The sequence below is a fragment of the Lagopus muta genome, chromosome Z, assembly GCF_023343835.1.
Source record: "Lagopus muta isolate bLagMut1 chromosome Z, bLagMut1 primary, whole genome shotgun sequence".
Classification (NCBI taxonomy): domain Eukaryota; kingdom Metazoa; phylum Chordata; class Aves; order Galliformes; family Phasianidae; genus Lagopus; species Lagopus muta.
The window spans coordinates 66562885-66581183 of record NC_064472.1 but is presented as its reverse complement, the minus strand read 5'-3'; the positions used below and the strand labels follow the sequence as shown (position 1 = coordinate 66581183).

General features: G+C 40.4%; 1 protein-coding gene and 1 long non-coding RNA gene across 3 annotated transcripts in view; one reads left to right on the top strand and one right to left on the bottom strand.

Moving 5' to 3' along the window:
• Positions 1 to 3865, bottom strand: part of SNX2 (sorting nexin 2) — a 34054-nt gene extending 30189 nt beyond the window's left edge. The window contains exon 1 of the mRNA XM_048930714.1: positions 3709 to 3865. Within this exon, the coding sequence (XP_048786671.1) occupies positions 3709 to 3816 (108 nt within the window). The 5' untranslated portion in view covers positions 3817 to 3865. The remainder of the gene's footprint in view (positions 1 to 3708) is intronic.
• A 1795-nt stretch (positions 3866 to 5660) lies between these two features.
• Positions 5661 to 17905, top strand: LOC125686739 (uncharacterized). 2 transcript variants are annotated; one of them, XR_007373885.1, is made up of 5 exons: positions 5661 to 6514; positions 11066 to 11155; positions 11642 to 11695; positions 15760 to 15861; positions 16103 to 17905. It is a non-coding gene; the product is annotated as an uncharacterized LOC125686739 (long non-coding RNA). The 2 variants fall into 2 exon arrangements; XR_007373884.1 differs by having other exon boundaries at positions 11062 to 11155.
• Positions 17906 to 18299: the final 394 nt, after the last annotated feature.

Below are 18299 nucleotides of genomic sequence, written 5' to 3'. Positions count from 1 at the left end.
CAAGATTCTTCTTTACTTGTTCTCTAACAAACAGATTCCTGATGAGAAGACTTACAACCTAACTAGGGAACCTGCTATAGTAAACAGGGGGATTGAACACTAGATGATCTCCAGAAGTCCAGCCACTGCGATTTTCTATGGGTCCATTCCAACCTACAATGGCAGTAACAAGGTCAAATTTCTTCACTTTCATTGTGAGTTATATTGGCATGTCAATAAATGAGTAACTCTATAGCTCTGGCGTAGGAAAGCACAAAAACAAGTTCTCACATTTTCTGTTGGCTGAAGTTACAGCCCTAAATGTTTGGTCATCATCCATTTTCTCAATCATAGGGTCTCCCACAGATCAAATTAAAGAGCTGCCTGAACTCTGCTGAGCCTCCTTTGGCCCAAACATAGCAGGTTGACAAAAGCAGACTGCCATACTGTTCCAGTATTTTTGGCAACCTGGATCATTTTCACTGAAACAGCATGGACAGAAGCTCACAAATCACTGCATGGTTAAACAGAACAAAGAGAGAGGTAGGAGAGTGAGGCATATAGTGGAAAGAAAGAGGATGCAAACAGTCATACCAGAATAAACTAATAGATGCTTCCATCAGAGATGGGATTTAACACCTAGGAGCAAGACACACTTTCATTAGAATTATACCAATTAATCCTGAATGCAGACTTACTGCTCTGTGAAGATACAGTACAGTGTTCAAGGACTTAACATTTTACTGTCAGATATTTCACCGAGGTCATTACAACTTAAACCATAACTGTCTCTGTTAAACACACAACAATAAAGATAACTGGATACATGTGTATTTCATATTTTGCCTCCTGTACAAAAAAAAAAAAGCACACACTGCAGGTCTTAGACATAAACTGTTAAACTGTCAATGGATTTACATACACACCCTGACCTAAATGACAGTACTTGACAGATTACCATATCTACTGCACACTCACTGTTTTAAAGTGCCTCAATGCATTTGTCCAATAATAGAAAGTGAAATATAAACATCAATTAAAATGAGTAGGTGGCAGCTTAGGTATGTGTTCATATGGCCCCTGCTTTACAGAACAGAGAGGTTTGCTGAAAACTTGGAAACTAAGTAAATCATGGAGGATTATTAATATGTTACCTAGGGCACCTTGGTCCTGCAACTACAAAAAAACAGTAGCTGGGACTGTACTGCAGATAAGCACAAACAGAAATAATCATCAGTAACATTCTTCACATAACACACACCACTGACTACCACAGGAAATACAGTCTCGGCTCAGACAGATCATTTGTCCAATTTAGTGTGGCTGTTTTCATTGACGAGAGCAACTGTGGCAGCTAAAGACAGACCACCCTGTGCCCATGAATTTAATGGGAGATATTCCATGAGGCATTACAATAGTGTTGGCACCATGAAAACTCAAGAATCACTGTACTGCTCAGGGGCACTGAAGATATCTGACCAGGAAGTGAGAACTGTACCAGCTTACACAAGCTGCTGCTCAGACAGCTGCCCAGAGTTCTCAAGTCCTGTTTTCACAGGAAGGGAAGCGTTCTCATTAACTTCAACACAGCAACTTTTCAATCCCTAGAACATTCTCTTGCTACGCCCCAGAATTTCCAGATGTTACAACTCAGTGTGATGTCTTAACATTTTATATTCTAGAATTAAGAGGGTTTAATGCAAAACATGAACTTCCAATAGCCTTCTTTGTGCACATAAAGCTCAGCTTTTTTCTCTTCAGAGAGAAATCAGCTCAAATTAAACAAGCCTCCATTTGATTAGACAACCAAGTCAGTGAGCCTTCCTTATAAACTGCATTTAAATATTTGCTATTTGCTGTTCATAACGTACACTAAATTTATATTTAGTCAAAACTAACATGAATGAATCAGCATGTGTTTTCTAAGAGACTTTTTAAAATGGAAGCTATTTGGAAGACTTATTAGCAATTTTACAGTTTTTCCAGTGCACAGACAAATTGTAGATAAAGCAAGAGCAGGATGCTTTCTATGCATTTCAAAGAGAACGAAAGCAAGAAAAAAGCTCAGAGGAACCAAGAATAGAAATTTATCATACCAAAAGCAAATGCAGAGCTCCAATACAAACCTAATAAGACCCCTTTTCACACAGCACCATCTTCATATAAATTGGCACCAGACATCATCCCTTGTGATGTTCACCTGAAGTATCTGCAAATAAGTATGTGATCCACAAAGAAAAGTGCAATGGCATTTTGTTGTTACTTTATCAAACTTCCACTACCATTTTCAAATAGCTACTCCAAGAACATTTATTATGGATTAAAACATCAGGACAGAAGCTTAACAAGGCCCACTCTGTGGGATAACTGTTCCTCTTCAGATTAAGGTGCTCTACATGCTTATGTTAAATTACTTAGAATCATGCTACTGAGAAGTTCAAACTTCTGTTCCTTCATGAATCATGATCTCTTCCATCCAAATCTGCTATAAAAATCACAAGAGCAGTGATCATACACAAATTCTGATAGCTGATCAGACATCAAAAAAAGCAAAGAGGTCTTCCCTTTCTACTTTGCTAATTTTCTCCTAATAAACAGCATACAAAAGTCAAGTGGCAAAACAGAAATGTCAACCAAGCCATCTAACTGTATTTTTTTGCCAGGTTCAAGGTAGAGAAGTTTTCAGTAACTACATTTAATCAGTAAGATGAGGGCTTCTCATTGTAACCGTGATTTAGGCATTAATTCTATAGTGGTGTAGAATTTAAGCCGCAGTAATTTATCACTAAAAATGATACTTATATTTTACTGTAGTCTTTCTAAATGGATAGAAAAGGACTCCAGTAACACAGTGTCCCACACAGATGGACAGAAGTCTGTTGACATAATGACACCAACTGCAGGTTGACACAACTCATTATTCCTTCATGGCATGATTCCACACATCTTTTTTCTGCCGCTGCCCAGATGATGCATCACAAACAACTTTAAAGGCTTTAAAACACTCTAAGAGTTGCTTTGTATTCTGACCCGTTTTTGTTAAGGACAGGCAATAGCCACAGAAGAACAAAGAAATACACGCTGATCCTACTACTGCAAAGGCCAAGGACAGGAAACTTCAGGGAGAGGCACAGCAACACTTTTATTTGTGAAAGGCTTACCATCTACAACAATAAGGTTTGGAAGAAGACACTGGCAAGGGGGGAATACAACAACGACGCAGCAAGAAAAGCACCCGCCACAATGAACGGGCACACCAGCTGCTTTCAGGAAAAGGAAGTGCTTCCTGGCAGGCTGCTTTTTCCCCGTTTATTCCCTCCTGACACAGCTCTGGCACTGCGCTGTGCCCCGCACCCACCCTCTCACGGGTTTCACCCCTCGACCCGCCAGCCGCCCCGGGGCAGGGCAGAGCGCGGAGTCGCGCGAGCCAAACGAGCGTCGGTGCGGCGGCGGGGCCGGCAGCGCTCGGGGCGGGCCGCGAGCAGCGCGGGGCAGAGCGGCACGGAACAACCAGGCGGCGGGGCTGAAGAAGCGGCCTCCGGCGCCGCAGCGCTCGCAGATACGGCTCCGTCCGTTTTCCTTACGATCATTACTTCGGCACCAGAGGCGTCTCGGGAGCCGGGCCGCCCGCGGGAGGACGGGTCGGGGCCGGGAGGAGGAGCCGCTCCCGCGGCGGGGCCGCGTAGCGAGCGACAGGCGGCACCGGGCGGGCGGGGGCCGGGCTCTCACCTCCAGCGTGGACACAGTGCTGGTGAAGAGGTCCTCGCCGTCTTCCAGCTCCTCCAGCTCGGCCGGCCGCGCCTCCCCCATCGGCGGGGGCTCCCGCTCCGCCGCCATCTTCCCTCCGACCCGGCCGCCCGCGCTCACGTGACTCCCGCCCCGCCCCTCGGCACGTGATGGGGGAGCGGGCGCGCGCGGCGAGGCGGGAGCGAGCGGCGGGGCGCAGTGTCTGTGGGACCCCCTGCGCTGAGGCGCGGAGGTGCTGCTGCGCGCTGTTGGCCGTCCGCCTTGCCTTTAGCGGAGCGGTGCTGGCTCGTCGCCCGCTAGGACACCCCAGGTCTTTTTGCTCAGAAATCCCTTCCTGCAGGTCGGCCTCCAGCGTGTACAGGTGCACATAGTTATTCCTCCCCAGCAGGACTTTGAGACTTCCATCCCATGTGCTCTGTGAGAGTTAGTCGTGCTTAGGTTCTGAGTGGTTTTCTGCTGGACTGACTGCTTTTCTGACTTCATCGGGACTCGCACCCACGGCTTTATTGCTGGTGTGGCAGGACTACAAATCTGCTCTCTGAAACACTCGGGGGTGGTCATCTATCACACCAATGGAGTATGGGGTGGAAGCAGAATAAAATAAAAAGGAGACAGGATGTCAGTTTTGGTGTTATTTTTCACTCAGTAACAAGGACAAATTAAGGTTTTAGCTCTCTCATTTCAAAGTGTCATCAAATGGAAGTAATGCCTGCTGTTTATTTCCATGAAAACTACAGCAGATGTAAGGAGTGTTACAGTACCATTTAACAGAGCAAATTGTCAGCTGTAAAGTACTGCTTTCCAACATAGGCACAGCCATTAGCTGAGCACTTTTGCCAGCAAGGAACACTAACTTTGAAAACCACTAATGCTACAAGAAAACTTACAATGGTTGCAAAACGTACAATAGACAAAGAGATAGTCATGCATCACTGAACCAAAAACTAAGCTGGATTTAAAGGAAGGCCTTATCCTACTTGACACAGGTTCTAGTCTGCTTACTGTTCAACAAACGCACAATGGTAGTCAGCTCGAACTCGTGCTACAAAACCAGAATGCAAAGGGAAGGAGAGAAGGCTACCCATGTATGCTAATGGGAACTGCAGCCAGCCCTTCCTCTGCAGCCAGTAAATCCACCTCTCTAACACTGACAGTGCTAGTAAGGCTGGAAAGTCAAGAACCTGATCAGTAGAAATGCCAAGACAAAGGTTACCTGTGGAATTTGATTGAAACCACTGTGTGTATGTACTGTGCCTGCTTTAATTGTGTGATTACATGTGAACATCTCCATAGGAGCCTTGTTCTCAGGGAGCATTGACTGCACTACCTCTGCCTCTGGTTTCCACAGTCACCTGCATACCTCGACTATTATATGCAGTTCCAAGCCTGCTTTAAAGACGAAATCATTTACCTCAGTGAAGCCTTTTCTGCAAGGCTCGGTGGCTCGTGGCCCTAGCATAGCCTGCTGAAGAAAGGGAGAGGCTGGGCAAAAACTGAAGAATAGGATAGCATGTCAGTCTGGTAAGCATCCTCTGGCCAATGAGAGCTGCCCCTGGCCATGCAGACTGCGAAAGGCCATAGCTGTACCACTGTCACTCCTCTCACTTTATCTGTGCCTCAGGATGTGGAATCTAGTGCTCATGTCAGGGGCCTGAGCTATGACTAGAAGTTGTCAAGGAAAAAAGAAAGTGCTGCCTTTGGCAAAAACATGGAGGCCGTAAAACCGTGTGATGATTAACCTAGGAACAATCCTTCACATTGTTAGGAAATTAAAACCAGATCTTAAGGCACCAATGGAAGTTTCTTTGCTTTTTTTGCAAAGTCGTGTGTTTTTCATACCTCTGCTTACATCTTTGTTTTCATGCCTTGTTACAGTTTGTCACCTTTGAAAACCACATGTAGAAAGAGAATGAAGTCAGGATGCTGGAGGACAGCTTTCAGAATTACCCTCAGCCTGAGACCTGCAGTTTGCAAGCCCCCTTTCCCTTGGACCTCATCCCATGAAAACGTGTTGGCAAAACAGGTCGTATCACCTTTCCTGCCTTAGTTTACTTCCCCCTGCTCCCCCCCCTTCCCCCCCCAGGAATACTGGTTAGTCATAAGCTAATACTGTTTGCTTAGAATCCGTGTAATTATAGATTATATGTGCAGCAGCTTGCTAAGAGTGCATTTAATGAATTGTCTGGTGCACCTGATCTATGTCAGTGAACTGTGTCAAAGTCATGGTCTTCTCAGTAGCCAAAATAAATCAGGGAATGGGATGGGACAGGCTCCTTGCTGCAGAATCTAAACTTCACAGATGCTGATGAATGCTTTCTGTAGAGTATTCCCTTGAAATTTTGTTGCCCATTTTACAGGCAATGAGCAGAGGATGAAAAATACATGTGAAACACAAGTGCTTGCTAATTTGGATCTCTAGCTTGAGATAGCTGGGATTTGAGTTTTTCTAGAATCCCTGATATTTCAGTGGTTTCTTTGCCTGGGCAGTGAGCTTCAATATGCCAGTACTAGCCTTACCACATTGCTATTTAGGGATGGACCTTTGCTCTTTCTGTCTTTCTTCCGTCCCTCCCTATCATTTTGTATGCCTTTGTCAGCTCCCATGTTTTCTGGATTAGCCTTGAGGAAGCTAAGAACCCTCCAAAAAAAGTGATTTCTGCTTTTTGCCCTACAAGCCAGTGGTTCTTTTAAGCCAGTAACACCTCAGCACAGCCTCTTCACTGCACCTCTCCTGCCTCTACTGCAGCTCCTGTGGGCCCCGTGACTAAAATAGCTATGTTGTTCAGGTGTAAGTAAAATAGTATTTATTATTCTACTCTGCTTGTATTGCAATTCATCTGTCCCAAAACAACTGCATGAGACAATAAAGTTAACAGAGTTCTAAGCAATGTGAATCAAGGTTTTACAGTGAAATGTATTAGATTCATGTAACTTCTTGACATGTGAGACTCTTTACCAGTTTCACCTAAGTACTGTACCAGTGGAACAGCCTCTGCAGTCTCATCGTGACTTTTTAATGACTTAAATATCAAAGGAACTGAAAGAGTCTCACAACAAAGATTTTGGAGAAAGCTGAAGGAGTGAGTCCCAAATGGTCATCTGGTCAGTTGGTAAATGTTTGTCAGACCTATTTTTAATCACCTCCAGTGATGAAGACCCAAACCTACACCAAGAAAGCTGTTTTATTGCTTTGCTACCTAGTGCCAACAAAACATTTTCCTCATGCTAACCTAAAATTCAATGGCTTTCATGCTAGTGATGCAGTCTTTTGTTGTAGTATTTTTTGGTAATTGTATGACACTGATGGGATGTCTTTTGTTGTGATCTTATTCAGAACTCACACTCAGCCTCATTTTTTACCCATAACATGGTTTACTCAGACTATGGAGTAAAACCTCATATTCCTTGCTGAGTTTTGTCTTTCCTTTTACTGACATTTTCTCCAATCTGTTTTGACAATTTTGAATCATTTTGCTATGCTTCACCTGTTTGGAAATATAACGCAAATATAATGAGCACTGTGCCCGTTTCATCATTGAAGAGAATATTAAATCTTATCAGGCCTGCAATAGACCACTGTTGTCTTTCATTCAATGCATCCTTCTGTAACAGTGTATTCTCACCAGCTTTGTACCAACTCTACATTAGGTTGCAAATACTGTTCCATTAGCTTCCTTAAGAGAAAGTCACGTAGATAAATGTTCAAGAAATGCTTAAAGACTATTTCCTCACTAAGTGGTATTGTAAGGAAATGGCTGAGTGCAGTAAGGGAACAATAACCACCAGAGTTCATAAATTTCAGAGATTTGATTTTTTCCATTTAGAAAATATTTAAAAAGTAATAATGCTATTACGGAGCCTGTACTTGTTCGCAGTGATAGAGCACTGCAATGAGTCACCCTTACTAAGAAAAATTAAAACACAAATATTTATGGAATCTGTGTGTGTGACACATGTACCCACTCATCCAGTTAGCCAAATGAGCACTACACTCAGAATGACTGTTCTTCCATGAAGCATATGCCACTTTCCATCTGAGCTTTTAATTGCATGTTAAAAAAAATAATTGCTCTGGCACCTTGGTCTTATTCTTTGCTGAGTAGCTGTGTTCTTCATGCATTAGAAACAAACAGCTGTTATGCAAATTATCAGGTTTTATAACAACTCAGATGTTCAATTCACCATCACTGGTTTCCTTACTAAACCAAATTAAAATTATGAGGAAGGACAGCTTTTTTTTTTTTTCCCCATCTTTAAAAACACTCACAGCAAGGGAAACCTTGGTTACCACAATACACATTTGTCATTTGTCTGCTGTCATGATTGTCCTCCACTGTTTATGCTTTACAAGAGACAGAAAGCCGCCTAGCAAATATTTGTTTTTATTTAACACTTCAATCCAAACCTGACTAATATGATGGCAAATACACAGCAGCTTCTGAGATAACTTGATTTGCTTTGGTCTTCATTAGTCAGTGCTTCTCAAAGCTAGTCAAGGTTTGTATTTGAATCATTCATATGTAAATATGTGGCTAGCAAGTAGTTGACCTGAGGCATTCCTTGCCAGTGTAGAAGAAATATGTCTCAAAGCTCTAGAATAGTAGAAGGTAGATCAGTGTTTAGGAGAACTGTCATAGCCACTTGCCTGAAGCTTACACTTCTCCAGCCCTCTGCTTATGGCCCCCTTAGTAGGGACAAGCACAGTCTTAATCACATTAAAGAAAGTGAGGAGTTCACAGTAGTGCAGCCTAAATGCTGAGTAGTTATTTGTTCACCCACAGCCCTGTACAATTAAAAAGTAACTGTGTGAGAACATCGGACTCGGAACCATAGTAGAATTATATAGAACTATAGTGAAAACAATTTCATGAAAACAACTACAATTCACAAATGCCAGGTTTTGGGGAGAAAAATAATCTGCTGAAAAATGCATACTTCATTAAAAAGTTAATGCAGTCGGAGCTGCATCTCAGTGTAAGTTTATCAGCCAGTGGTACTATCCCCATCTAGTGTAGGACTTGGATGAAAGCTCACAGGTTTTATGTTATCACTTGATAGCTGAAGAAGGTTCCAAAATGATGGGCTTCTGTGGCCAATCTCAGTTTGGAAGCTTTGCAAAAGGTGAATAGGAAATAACCTGTACTAAGAGGAAGGTTTTTGTGTGAGAACCTCATGGGCCCCTATGGCCGAAGGCTGAAGGCAGAGAAGATGTCAGTGAGGAAGAAAATGAGTGACATGCAAGAAAAATAGGTCACCTCCCAGTCCACCATCATAGACATAAACTCTGGCAGCACGAGCCTTTGGGAAGGAAGTTTATTTTCCTCTTACTTGGCATAAAACATTGGCTGCAATACATAGATACATCTGCCAGTTCCATTACAGCACTGGTGGCCTTGCTATATCCTAAGGGGCCAGACAGTTTTCAGTTGCTGCTGTAGAATTGAACAACCCAGATTTTAAGTTTTACAAGATTTCTTTTGTAAGATAGTCTATGCTATTGTAACATTAAACTAAATTGCTTGCTAATTCATCCATTGATAAAATGCGCATAAGAAGCGAGGCCAAAAATTGCAACCTGTACTTTTGGACAGATAAGGAGTTATGCTATTTTTAAGAGAAAGTATTTGGTATTTTCTCAGGGGTGAAAAGTCTTTGAAACCATTGCCAGGGCAGCTGCCAAGAGGGTCTTTAGAGAGCTGTGGGGAGGACTAGGTCTGTAGATCCCAGCAGTTCCTCTGTGGTGATTACGCATATGCAGAATGAAGGAGGTGCTGCTCTGCCCTTACATAGATATTCAGTGCTTTAAAATAGTTTGCCCCTCTCAGCTTGTGTGGGGTGAACAGTTTGATTTAAAAGCAGAAACTGAGAAAACAGTTCTGTTCCCTGACACGACTGCTGGAATTTTAAGAATGCTCATATCCAACTCATGGCTCCAAAAACCTGTATTTCAGTTTCTCATCAGCATTTCCATATATATGTAGGTTTTAGCTGTCTTTAGCTTTCTAAAAGGCAGAAATGTACTGTAACATATTCAGCGCAATTTATAGGGAATGGAAAGAGGGAATCAAAATAAAAGGTAATTCCTCTGCAATCCTATGTGTCTTAAACTGCTGTATTAGGATGAATTGTGTGATGACTGCCTGTTTCCACTGTATACAGGGTGATTACAAAACGCATACATAGATGCTTAACTTTAGGGCAACTGCAGTTAGGTGAGAAAATCTCATTCAGCAAAGCACACATGTATATCCTAAACTGCAAACCCTCTTTAAAATGGAGCCTTAATCTTAAATAGAGCTTGATGGATGATTATGTTATCTATCATCATAAAAATTATAAAGTGATTAAATTAACTGGACTCAAAATACTATTGATAATAGTCTGTCCAAAATCAGTCTGCCAAAAATGGACTTCCCTCCTTTCCAGGCATACAAAGGCTTGGTGCTCCTGCTGTTTAAAAAAACCCTAAAAGTCAAACAAAATAAGACAAACAAAAAACCCAGATCCTTAGAATTAAAGAAAATAAAAAGCATGCTCAAATTTTAAAATATCTATCAAAATATTTGCTTTTGCGTGGGTTAAAAGAGGGAGATGCTAGAAAAGATTGTTTCAAATGTCTCTAGTCATTTTCTTCAGAGCACAATCTCTAGTCCTCTGAATTTTTTTTCCTTTTTGGAAATATGTAACATAAGAGCATGTGAGAACAATTTTTCATCACACATCGAGCGTGCATGAAACAGTATTTGCTTTATTTCAAAGTTGCACAGCCCAAATGCAGCTGTAATTTGCATCGTTTACAATTTTGCTGTAAACTGACTTGGGGCATCTGTCTACATTATGGGCAGACCAGGTGAAAGATAAGTAGGAAAAATGAAAAACTTCTAGCATAATTGATTTCCACCAAATAGCACTGTCTCTGACTGTTATAACAATTAGTTTATCAATTTAATGTTGATTATGCCTTGATCTGTAAGTAACAGGGTAGCAACACAAAAGAATAACCTGGCACTGTAGCCACAAGAGCATTAGCACATATATTTTCTTTAAGTTATTTTCGTGCTTATTAAGTAAAAATCTGGTTTTGCAGCAGTGTCCTTCTTTAACAAATTTTATTTCAGTATGCTCCAACTAAATTTATCCTATGAAGGAGTAAGTTTGGGCTTAGAAAAGCTTTTTCTTTCAAGTTTATGCTTGAAAAGATAACAAATGCTAAACATGAATAGAGAGAAAAGAAATGCATCTCTCAAGAAAGTAAAAAGTATACTGTCTAAATAAACTATAACTGTTGAATTATTTTTAAAATTAATTTATTTTTATTTTTTTATTTTTTGTAAGAAAGCTACTTCATGAGCTCAGAGAAGTTTAAAGAGGAACACGGCAGTCCTAAGAGAGTGAGGAATCCATTGACATAGAGATGGGAGCTTCAGAAGTGAGTTTCTGAGATTCACTTGATGTCTTCAGAGGATGTTTATAAGTACTTAATCTGCATAAGTTAGAAATGGAGCTAAAAACTTTGTGCATGTTGTTTTTTTAATCTTCTTTTCATGTGGGCTATATGCTGTATTTTAGAGTGTAATTTATTTTCTTTGATTGAAGTAGTGCTATGCATGTCAAAAAACAGGGTTTCGAGCACCTCATTTCAATAGAATAGATGATACGGTACTATTATGCCAGCAGGTTAAATAGTACAATCACTTAACCTGTTCAGGAAAAAATGAATAAGAAGTTAAAATGTTATTAATAAAATTCTGTCTGAGCATGTCTAAGTATTATGTTGTACAATTGTGTACAGTTTCTTAGCAAATAAAAACTTCTGTTTTTCCTAGAGGTCGCTGAGCATTCTTCCTGTGGCTGCTAGTGTACTGATACATTAGTGTAATGATAATGGACTGACATCTCCCCTTCTTGTTTGCAGATTTGTAGATTAACATGGAAGAAGGAAAAGTAACCTCCCAGTTCCTGCCTGGTGGTAAGTAAATAGGCCATTCGTAGCTGACAAGCTGACCTATCCAGAACAACAAACACAGCCATTCTGTGGAATTAAGTATTTCAAGACATAGCTCTTTGAATTATTTTGAAGAATCTAATCCAACAAACATGTCCAGGTTCCTCTTCATAAATCAGTGCATTCAGTGTGTCATGCAGGAGCACTCCTTCAAGAGGAGTTCAAAGCTATGGGAGCAGCTGGCAGTGACCTGGTAGGCCAGATGGTTGGAAGGGACGTCAAGGATCATGAAGCTCCAAAACCCCTGCCACATGCAGGGCCACCAACCTCCCCATTTAATGCTAGACCAGGCTGCCCAGGGCTGCATCCAACCTGGCCTTGAGCACTTCCAGGTATGGGGCATCCACAGCATCTCTGGGCAGCTGTTCCAGCACCTCAGCACTCCTTCTGTGAAGAACTTCTCACTGACATCCAATTTAAACCATTTCCCTCCTTGAGCTTATACCATTCCTCCTTGTCCTATCACTGTCTATCTTTGTAAAAAGTTGATTCCCTTCACCCTCTCTTTGTTTTATTATGTGGGAGGACCATTTTTATTTAGTGGTTGGTATAGGACCTCTGTTCTTTGTTGTTCCTACATTTCCTTCGGGTTTGTCAGCACTATAGACAGGAATGCTATGCATACAAACCTCTGCTTTGCAGAGGTGTGTAGCTAGATGAGTGATTACAAATTCTTACCTCACAGCCCCAGGACCATTCAGGACTGCCTAAAAGCTGCTGTACCATCAACAGGCACCTGCTGGGAAAATGCCTGCTTCTGTCGGGGAAAAAAATCCACTTGGAGCTCTTGGAACAGTAGGAGCCACTACTGGAGCCATCAGCTGCCTAGAGCAGACAAAATCCAGCATCTCCCTGGGTTAGAGCAGCACTGCCTCCGTGCAGAAGGGGACGAAGAATTCCCATGCAGTGATAGGGCAGATTCTGCCTGACAGAAAAACTTATGGTGCCTGCAAGGACCTGGGCCAGAATTGCACCCAAGGGTGTTCTGCATGAGTCCTGGTCTCTACTGCCATCCCTTGCAAGGAGATGCAGCAGCACCTGGACAGAAGTGTACAGCTGGCAGCTAAGGAGTTGGAGTGACTGCTCGCTTTGTTCTGCCCAGATAAGAGCAGGCTGAGGGTAGGCCATGTACCAAATGGACTTCCCTATCATCATGGTTCTGGGAGGACTGAAAGGCTGTGCTAGCACATCTTACCCTCTGTGCACAGGTGCAGAGCGATGTGCTCTGGATACAGCTGGAGCCTCCAGGAGATGTCTGGAAAGCTGACAGAGATGACATGGGCAGGTAAATAAAAGTGTGGCCATTTATTTGATTCTCAGCACTGCCTAAGTGTGGGGTTCAGGGTTGAATTATGGGTGCATGATATATCTTCATCTTTCTGAGTGATATAAGCAGTGTATGCATACCAAGAGAAGACTACAATTAATGTAACCCCTTTGAATACTGCATGGGATACGTTTCTTTGATATTGTTTTTTTCCAGGACTTATATATTTTGACTTAAGCAATTTAAAACTTAGAAGAAATAAAAGTCTTCTCTGACACTGATGGACAAAAACTTAAATACTAACTAAATCCTGTTTTCTAGACACTAAGTACTATTTTCTAGATCCAAGCACTAGAATATCAAAATGAAATCAAATTGAAAACATTAGTGAATTTGTAATGATGACCTCAGTATGACAGGAATGCATTGTGAGTTTTCTGGTTTGGAGAACAAATGTTACTAAGAAGCCATTTCTATTAAAAAATTGTAAGCATAAATCATCAACTTAAGAAATTCTCATGCTGTTATTTAATCAGAAGTATAAAAAAATAAAGCAAATGCTATTTTGGACCAGCGAGCTTTTTGTTCTAAGTTATTGTCAAAAACATGTTTTTGTGCACTCAGTCAGCATGCTGATATGGAACCTATTATTTTAGATGAGCATGTTATTTCTGGAAAATTTCATCAGTTTCAGTCAGAAGATTTTGTAATTTTTTTTCCTTAAAGAAAAGCAGTGCATTAGATTTTGTTTTTCTCCCCAGACATCTCAAAGCTGGCAGAAGCAGCATGATACTTGATTAAATCAACAAACTAGAAGACTTTCTTTTCTAACTTAAGTGCTTAAAACACACTTGGAAACACAGATTATACTCAGAACATACTGTAGGGTTACCACTCATGTTTTCCTATTTCAGAGATGCATTATCAGACTTTATTTTAAAATTTATAGTCAGAAATATTTTCTCTCTCTCCCTTCCTTCCCTCCTTTCTTCTTGAGATGGTATTTTGTGCTAGATGTGGAGCTAGGTAAACTCCCTCTGGTGGTTAACTGCAAACTTAGTGATCACTCCATTTCTAGGTTGATAAAGTAGCTATGCTAGTGAAGAAATGTATGTGTCAAAACTTAACATAAAAATAATTTCACTGGAGTCTACCTTCATGCTCCTTTGTAAGTGGATATTGAATTCAATCACAAAAACTATGGAGGTGTGCACCAGAAAAGTATCATAAAGTAATCACAAGTATCATCTTGTTAGGCAGATAAAACATGCTCCATCTGTTGTTCATCCAAAAGGATAAGGAGAACACTAAAAAACAAATAAATAAAAAGTTACTTGCAATATTGAAAGATGGTAGTCAACTGGATCAAAACTATTGCAGACCACTGGCTGGTGGCCTTACATAGTTTGCTGTGTTTAGGAAAAAACATTTCACTTCACAGTTTTGAGTAATTACTGTAATTTGCACTTTAAAAGACACATCTCCTTTACCAAGCTATCTGAAACCACTGGGACATGGCTACTAGCTGCTATCACGTAAATCTCATGATGAGGTGTCAAAGAGCCATGTCAAAACCAGGCAATTATCTTTCCGGACTATTAACAGAAACATTTTATGTATCAATGAAAACATAGTTTTTGTTTGTTCATTTGTTTTTATATAGCTCAGTGCTCAGACCGCAGATCAATAACTTTGTGTCTTTAGTACACAATAGTCTGAACAGTGTCTTTCTAAAGTGGCCTTCATACAACAGGGAGACAGATGGGCCCCTTTCTTCTAGGTTGCAGGACAGAACCTCTCACCTCTGAGTCTACGCAGCTCCTATAGGCTTTTGCTCAGTTTTAGACTGTAGCCATAAATGAACAAAAAGCACAGGATTCATTCACTGCATCAAAGATATCTCTGTTTTATGGATATGTGTAACTACTGAGAGGTGCAGAATGCAACTCTTTTTTCTTGCCTCACAGTTTTCTTGAAAAAGGTGACTGGTGCATTAAGTTTGTAAAACTTGTTATTTTTGGCATCTGCTACCACTGAATGGTACCAGGGAGTCTGGATGTGTTGTTTATCTCCTTCATCCACACTTCACATATTTTTTCCAACTTTATTTATATCTGAAAAAGAAGCCACAGGGGAATTTTTAAAAGGGAAGCATCCAACACAAACAAGTGTTCCAATTCATGTGTAGCAAGATAGTAATCCTAAAACATGAACCAAAACCACTGAGATCATTCTGTCACAATATAAATCCTGTACATAGTATTTTCTTCAGAGTTCTTTGAAAAAAAAAAAAAAAAAAAGATCTCGTGTCTCATATTTGTTCAACCTGTTCAGTTATTTTTGTGTATCTGAGCCTGTGATAGCTTTTTGCTTTATCGTGGGATTGTAGGAGGCGGAATTGGAATGGATCTCAAGAAATCTCTAATTCATCCCACTGCTAATGCTCATCTGTCTCCTGTCTGACAAAATGCATAGATCCATTTTTAGAGCATGAACTATTTTTCTTCTCATTCTGATTTTGGGAAAACTTGAGACAAAAATTTCGTGTTAGAAAAAATAATATTTCATGTCTAAATAAAATCTGGTAAAATATAGTGAACTGTTCTGCCCATCTTTCAGTATGTTGCTAGGTTGACTGTTTTTATTTTCCTTTCCTTTCTTGTGCTATTTTACAGCTATTTTTTTCTTTCTTTCTTTCCAGAATTGTTCTTTTCTAGCTTCTGCATTTCATTTGCCCTTATTTGCTCTGATACTTTCACAGATGCTGCTACAAAGAGAACTGATGGAAACAACTTTCTATAGAAGAGCCATCAGCAACACAGATAAAGCAAACGGAAATGCAGTAAGCACAGAAATGATGCTGGTAATTGTTGATAATCATCTCAAAACATTTCTAATTAATATTTCCCTACTTTGATTGCATTTATATTGTGGTCTGGATCACATAATAACACATTGATTATTCCACATTGCATCCTACCTGCTCTTTCCTACTCTTGTGCTCTGGCAATACCTTGTTTTTTTCCTCTGAGCATCAAATTTCCTCCTCTTGTCTAAATCAATATTCATCCTCTTAGTGAGATTTTTTCCCCTCTCTCTTTCAGTTGCTGTCATTACATCTGCATAGTTCTACATCTAGTGCTATTGTCATCTGGAAGAAATGACAACACGGGGCAACCTTTGTTTCAGATGTTCTGACATTCCTTTCAGCTCTGTTCCAGAAGGAGACATCAAGATTAGCAGCTGGTTTTGAAGATCTGGATTTATACATCATGATATAAAATGAAATAAAAGGAATCACCATGCTCAATGGAGGAATATAAAATTCTGGGTTATTTATAAATCATTAAGCTTGGATATTTATATTTAATTTTATAACATATTTTTAAAAAAAAATTAAAGTAATTGAGAAGCATGCTGTATTTCTCAATGTCTACCAGCAAAGATTTGTTTTGCTTGGAAATAGGGAAGAATAAACTGCCTCAAGTATGTATGGTAACATCTAGTTGTCTGGATGATACCCACATATTTCAGTGAGAACCTTGGGAAACCCCATGGAGTATTGGAGTCTACCCAGGCAGCCTTTTTTTGATGTAGGCCAGAATGGTGAGCTTTGATAACAAGAACGCCAAGAATTACAAGTAATTCTGCATGGAAACAATAGAAAAAGAGGAATTGAAAGTAACCTAAGTATATCCTTACTATAAATATCATTATAATTCTGATAATGTGCAGGGGCTCTCGTAACTCCTTGGAGATGTGTCTGATTTGGAGCTACGAGCTGTCTTTAGTGCTAGGAGAGATATTCCACAGCATCCATCTCGAAAGGCTGTGCTAAAGCAGAGATGATGATGAAGAAGACAGGACCTAAGGCTCCACTGAAGAGAGTAATGAACTAGTCTATCATAAAGCAGCTTGAAATATCAACTCATTGAAAGGGTAGGTAACAGCAGGACAAGGGGAAATGGTTTTAAGTTGAGGGAGGGAAGATTTAGGTTGGATGTCAAGGGGAAGTTCTTCACAGAGACAGTGGTGAGGTGCTGGAACAGCTGCCCAGAGAAGTTGTGGATGCCACCGTCCCTAGAAGTGTTCAAGGCCGGACTGAATGAGGCTTTGGGCAGCCTGGTCTGGTATTAAATGGGGAGGTTGGTGGCTCAGCCTGTGGCAGAGGGGTTGGAGATTCATGATCCTTGAGGTCCCTTCCAACCCTGGCCGTTCTGTGATTCTGTGAAATATGGTTTTTAAGGAGTTTTTCTGTAAAATGCACTGAGCTGACATGAAGTGTAGTTGGAGTGTTAATAGTGCACATGTATTAAGATTTAGCTCAATTCCTTGAATCAGAGTTCATCAAGGAAAATGCCTGCATTGTCCTCTCATTGGACACCATGGAAAGTAGATAAAGTGGGTATATTTTATGTTACACAAATAATGACTATCTCAAAAAATTTGCTAACTGATGCCTGAAATACTGAGAATTAAAATATTACATTATTATCCCCAGAGCAACAGCTGAGGTTATGATTGTACAAAAAAATAAGTCTAATGAAGTCCAAAAGTAATGTAATGTTTGGCTTTCATGAGCTGATTTTCCCCAGCCACATTCTCACACCAGACCATGTTTATTTCTCCAACTCTTTGAGCATGACATTTGTTTGCATGGCTTTAAGTGTTATGAAGCAGAGAAGGGACTGTGGAGGGACCTCTCAACGATTCTCTGCTACATCCACTGTGTGGCATTCCAGCTCACTAGGAAATTCAGAAGTTTCTTGGTGACCCTAATGGTACTGAAACTTTGTTTTTTTTTTGCAAGACCACTGCAAGGGAAAAGAATCTGCTGCTGCATATTGTTGTTTAATGGCATCCTAAGTGTCTGGGGTAAAGGTTGCTAAGGCTGAGGGCATGAACATCTTACTACTTATCTTGCCTGTTTTTGTCTTATGTAACATTAACCTCAACTCTTAGAGCATTTTGTAAAGTATTTTCTAATAAAAAAAATCCTAAAACCTAAATTCCTCTTCAGTCATTGATTATAAAAGATCTGAATGTTTTGCTTCTATTTCATTTTTAAGGAAAAAGACTTGGACTGCGTATTGCACTGTCAAATTCTTTGTCCTCAAACCAAGAGAAAAAGACAAGCAAATGTAAATCATATTAATGCACTGTGGAACAGAAAGAGAGAAGAGTTCATTAACAAATGAGGAAGAACTGTTCAGGCAAAATGAAATAGTTCAGTTATTTCCTGGGAGAATAATAGCAAGCACTCTCTGAATATTAACTAGTGGAATTAAAGCATGAGTTTTA